The sequence below is a fragment of the Rhinopithecus bieti genome, unplaced genomic scaffold, assembly GCF_001698545.2.
Source record: "Rhinopithecus bieti isolate Rb0 unplaced genomic scaffold, ASM169854v2 scaffold_6380, whole genome shotgun sequence".
NCBI lineage: Eukaryota > Metazoa > Chordata > Mammalia > Primates > Cercopithecidae > Rhinopithecus > Rhinopithecus bieti.
This window is the reverse complement of record NW_016806642.1, coordinates 10741417-10746240: the sequence shown is the minus strand read 5'-3', so window position 1 is coordinate 10746240 and position 4824 is coordinate 10741417. Positions and strand designations below refer to the sequence as shown.

Sequence of the window (4824 nt, the reverse complement as noted above, 5' to 3'; positions counted from 1 at the left end):
GTAATTAATTCCCCAGCCTGCTTATTTTTTCTAGTTGGCTCTTGTTTAGCTTCCACAGAGCCCCACCCCAAAGTGCTTTATTGTCCCTCTGCTATTTCTACATATGGTCAAAATCATCTCACCTTCCGGGTTGCTGACATCGGCAAATTCAGTTTGGCAAACCGGGCTCTGCTCCCAGTAACCCTTTGTTCAAGAAGTGTTATTACAAGGGAGAGTATACCCGAAGCTAACAAGCCTGTCCAATCTCTTCCACTCCTAGAGATACTCCTAAAGAGAAACTCTTTGTGTATTTGGATTTACAGCTACAGGCAGGATATTAGCACTCCCAGACCTATTGGGTACTAGAACACTGCTAATGAGCAAACAGCCCTGCCTCAATTAGTGGTTTGTGAAATATTCCTGGATATCAAATTGCTTTTGCTGCCTGATAATCACACTGGCTCTTGGGATGAAAAGCAACCAAGCAAAAAATTGTTCCCTTGTTGAGCACTGCCTTGTTGATCTCCGAAGTTATATCTGTAGTCAGAATTTAAGTTTCCCATTTCCCCAGAGCTGAGGTTTGATTTATGCATGTAATCATTGAGTTGGTGTTCATGTTTTCTCTTGTGAATCTTTTCCATAGTATTAGATTACTATCTTTTGAGACTGATTCTATAATTATTTAAACAAGGTTGATTATTTGAGAAAGAAATTAAGAAATAAACTATAGACAGATCCAAAATGCTAAACTGCTACTTTCCTTAGGCATAGGTATTTATTGGGGGGTAAGGGGTGGTAGTAGAGAGGAGGGAATTAATGAAATTCGGAGACTGTTTCATTCAGATCACAACTTCCAGTTTGACTCTTCCCAAATTCTTTGCTTCTTAATTTTCAAGTCACTTCAGATTGCAGCAATGTTAACCTCAGCAACTAAAAATAAAAGCTTCAGTATATTGGGAAGAAAAAAGTAGTAAAGGGAAGCAATTCAAGATCTGTTATTGGTATTTGAATACATTTATTGTGACAAGAATGCTGTTATAAATATTCATAAGCAAAGGCCATCTTTTAATCTAGGAATTGTCAAAGAGAATATTCCAAATTGGAAGGATACATCTTTTGTAAAATCTGCCACCAATTCCTGCTTTGAGAATAAGCATCTATTGTTAAATTTCTACTAACATTATAAATGGTCACAGCACATGCCACTTGATACAATCCCAAACTTTGAAATGTTTGACTTCCCAGTGGGCTGTCCCTCTCCACTGCAACACCCCCCCTTCCTCCAGCCTCCTGAAACATCGCACTATCCTTTGGTAAGCAATTCCATATAGATAGCTGGGGGAAGAAGAGTATAACCTGACCATAGAAGCAGGTACATCAGGAACATTTATTTCTAAAGTCTAATAGAGAACAGTTTTTACTGCTTGATAGTAAGAAGCACTGAGAGTGATTTTAATTGACATTCTTAACTCTTTCAACTCCACCTAGATAGCTAGTATCTATAGATGATGCAGAAAAGAGGTTAGGGGAGTACTTTTCAATAGTTTATTGTATTTTCTTAAATATCCTTTCTGGAATTTTCAGAAACAAAACATAAAAAAATTATATACTTTATTACAAATGGTAAACTCAGAGTGCTCCAAATCTCTTATTTACAAACAACACTGGGCAGGACACCCAAACAAACAAACAAGAAATAACTTACAAAGGCATGAAGCTGTTTATTGACAGTAATCAGCTTTCATCAAATTAAAAAATATATATATGTACATACACAGTTAACGAAGGCAGGCCAGAAAGAGTTCATCTGTAGGCTCAGCCTCGCTCTCACAAACCTCCCTCCTGCCGCCCCTCCCCAGCCCTCCCTCCCGCTTTGTGTTCTTAATGAGTACTACAGAAGCAATCTACAGTCTCTATTGCAGTTTGTAACCCCCTCCCCCTCCCCCCTTTAATACTGAATGAGATCGAATGTTAGGTCCATGCAGTTCTTGGTCAATGTTAACGAAAAGTCCAACGTTCCGTTCGCGCGGGGACAGCCCGTCCGCAAAGCGGGGCAGCCCGCCGGCGGCCGCTCCCTGGCTCCACGCCAAGGGAGGGCGCGCCAAGTCCTTCCCACTCGTGCACACTGGGGGCGCCGTCAGGACGCAACCCAGTCCAACTTGGATACCCTTGGCTTTAGTTCTCGGACACTTCTCTTTTCTCTCCGTCGCAACTTGTCAAGTTCTCAAGTCTGTCTCTCTGTGTTATTTTTTTTCTCCGTTGCCCCTCAGCCCCCAACAGTCTCTCTTCAAAATGTTTGCAACTGCTGCGTTAGCATGAGTTGGCACCCACTGTTAACGTGGTTCATGACTTTCTGTTTAAGCTGTGCCACCTGTTCCCTGAGCATGTTGGCCGTGGACGCCAGCTCCGAGTTCTGAGCTTTCAAGGTTTTCACTTTTTCCTCCAGCCGGGCGATTCTCTCCAGCTTTCTTTTTCGGCACTTGGAGGCAGCAATGCGGTTCCTCATGCGCTTCCTCTCCGCCTTGATCCGCTCCTGGGACTCCATGTCAATGGGGGACAGGGGCGGCGTCTCGCCAGGCATCTCGGGCACTGTCTGAGGCTCCTCCTTCAGGGCTTGCAGCCGCGGGTGCTGCACGGGCATCTGCTGGGGCAGGTGGTGCGGCGGCTGCGGCGGCTGCTGCTGCTGCTGGGGTTGCGCGGGAAAGGCCAGGCCGGCCGCGCCGTAGGAGGGCGCCCCGCCGCCACTGCTCAGCGCGCCTGGGTTGAAGTTGCTGAGGTTGGCGTAGACGGGCGGCTCGCTGTGCATGCTGGCGCTGAAGCCTCCGCTGCCGCTGCCCCCTGCCACCGAGGCTACCGCTGGAGCCACCATGCCCGCCCCGCTGACCGGCTGCGCCGCTGACGTGACGCTGGGCAGCGTGTTCTGGCTGTGCAGTTCGGCCAGGGCGCGCACGAAGCCCTCGGCGAAGCCCTCCTGCTCGTCTGTCACGTTCTTGGGGCACAGGAACTGGGTGGGGGTCGGCGTGGTGGTGATGTGCCCGTTGCTGGACTGGATTATCAGGCGCTCCAGCTCGGGCGACGCCAGCTTGAGCAGCCCCACGTCGGGCGAGGTGAGGAGGTCCGAGTTCTTGGCGCGGAGGTGCGGCTTCAGGCTCCCCACTGGGTCGGCCAGGTTCAGGGTCATGCTCTGTTTCAGGATCTTGGGGTTACTGTAGCCATAAGCTCCGCTCTCGGACGGGAGGAACGAGGCGTTGAGGGCATCGTCATAGAAGGTCGTTTCCATCTTTGCAGTCATAGAACAGTCCGTCACTTCACCTGAGGTTAGTTTGGGCTGCGTGCACAAGTTTCGGGGCCGCAACAGCGCTCTGGCAAGCGGGGGACACCCGTGCCCCCCGGGGCCTTTGGCAGGGAAAGTTTCTCTAAGAGCGCGCGCACCCGCTGGTTGTCGTCCCCGCTGCGCCCTCCTCACCAGCTCGCTCCAGGGAGCGCAGGGTTAATTAAGATGCCTCCCGCACTCTTACTTGTCGACTCGCGCGCGCGCTACCCGGCTTTGAAAAGTCGCGGTCACTCACTGAGCGCTCTTCGGGCGCCGCGGTCCTTGAAGTCCGCGGGCGAACTCTCTTCCTAGAGCAGCGGCTCTCCCGGCGGCGCGGATCAGTGCCGACCCCGCAGAGGCCGACCAGCGGCAGGTCTCGGCCGCCCAGACTCGGACGACTTGTCCCCTCCTCCGCTGCGAGGGGGAGGGGGCGCCCGGCAGCCGCGGCTCGCGCTCGCCCAAGTTCAGCAACCGGTGCGAGCGAAGCTAAGCGCACGTCCTTCTTCTTTCGCGTGGCTGTCCGCCGCCTCCTGGTCTTTACCGCCGCCGAGTAGCCTAAGACGCAGGAAAGGCTTGCAAAAGTTCGCTCCGGGACTCTGGGCCAGTTGTCTCCGGTCCTCCCGGCCGAGAAAGTTCTTTGCTGCTGCAGCCGCTCGCCGACTTCCCCCGGCTGGCGCGTGGGTACCGCTGCTCTCCGCCGCTGTCAACAGAGCCTGGGCAGCAGGGCTCTCCTCCCGGGGGCGGCTGGAGACCAGGCTCTCTGGGCACTCCTCGTAACACCAGCCCGGGAGCCACAGGCGCTAGCTCTGGGCAGTTGGAGAGAAGGTGGAAAAGAAAATAAGATTTGCAGTTCGGACTATACTGCCGTCCTGGCTGGCTGGCTGTGTCTGTCTGCCTGCCTGAGTCCGCGCACCTCCACTCCCGCCTCGCTGCTTCAGCCACACTCAGTGCAACTCTGAGCCCTTATCCAGCCCGAGCTCAACACTTATCTGCTACCAGTCAACCCCTAAAAATAGCCCATGATGTCACCCCAAGGCCTTCCCATTGGCTCCCGTCGCTCTCAGGGGGGCGGGCCCGCCCGTCACCATGGAGACTCCACCCTAGAAGATTCTTCTCTAGGCCCGCGGAGGCTCACGGGATGAGGTAATGCTCCGCTGCCCTCCTACAGTCGGGCCCTTCTTTCTCCTACCCTCCCCCCTGCCGCACGCCTCTCGGCCCTCTCTTCCCCGGTCCCCTCCCCGGGCCGTTTTTCCCGGCCCGCCCGGTGCATTGTGGGCTGACGTCTTGGGGTTTGACTGTCTAGTGACGGTGGCTGCCGCGAGCGGGCGGACGCTTGCAACCTCTGACGGAGGGGGCTCAAGTTCACGGCTGCGGACTGGGATGCAGGGAATGCGGGGACCCGGGAGGCCAGGGAACCCGGCCAGTTGTTTTGGGTCAAGGGTGCGGGTGAGAGGTGGTGGTGTTTTCCCACTTGTGGGGCTCGAAGTCATCCACCGGCGTTCGCCACCGCGCGGGGCGGGAGGCTGAGAGTC

At 53.7% G+C, this 4824-nt stretch overlaps 1 protein-coding gene across 1 annotated transcript; it reads right to left on the bottom strand.

The window, feature by feature from the left end:
- Positions 1-977: 977 nt before the first annotated feature.
- On the bottom strand, positions 978-4527 carry JUN (Jun proto-oncogene, AP-1 transcription factor subunit). Its single transcript, XM_017877250.1, has one exon. The coding sequence runs from the start codon at positions 3269-3271 to the stop codon at positions 2267-2269; it is 1005 nt and encodes a 334-aa protein (XP_017732739.1). The 5' UTR covers positions 3272-4527; the 3' UTR covers positions 978-2266.
- Positions 4528-4824: the final 297 nt, after the last annotated feature.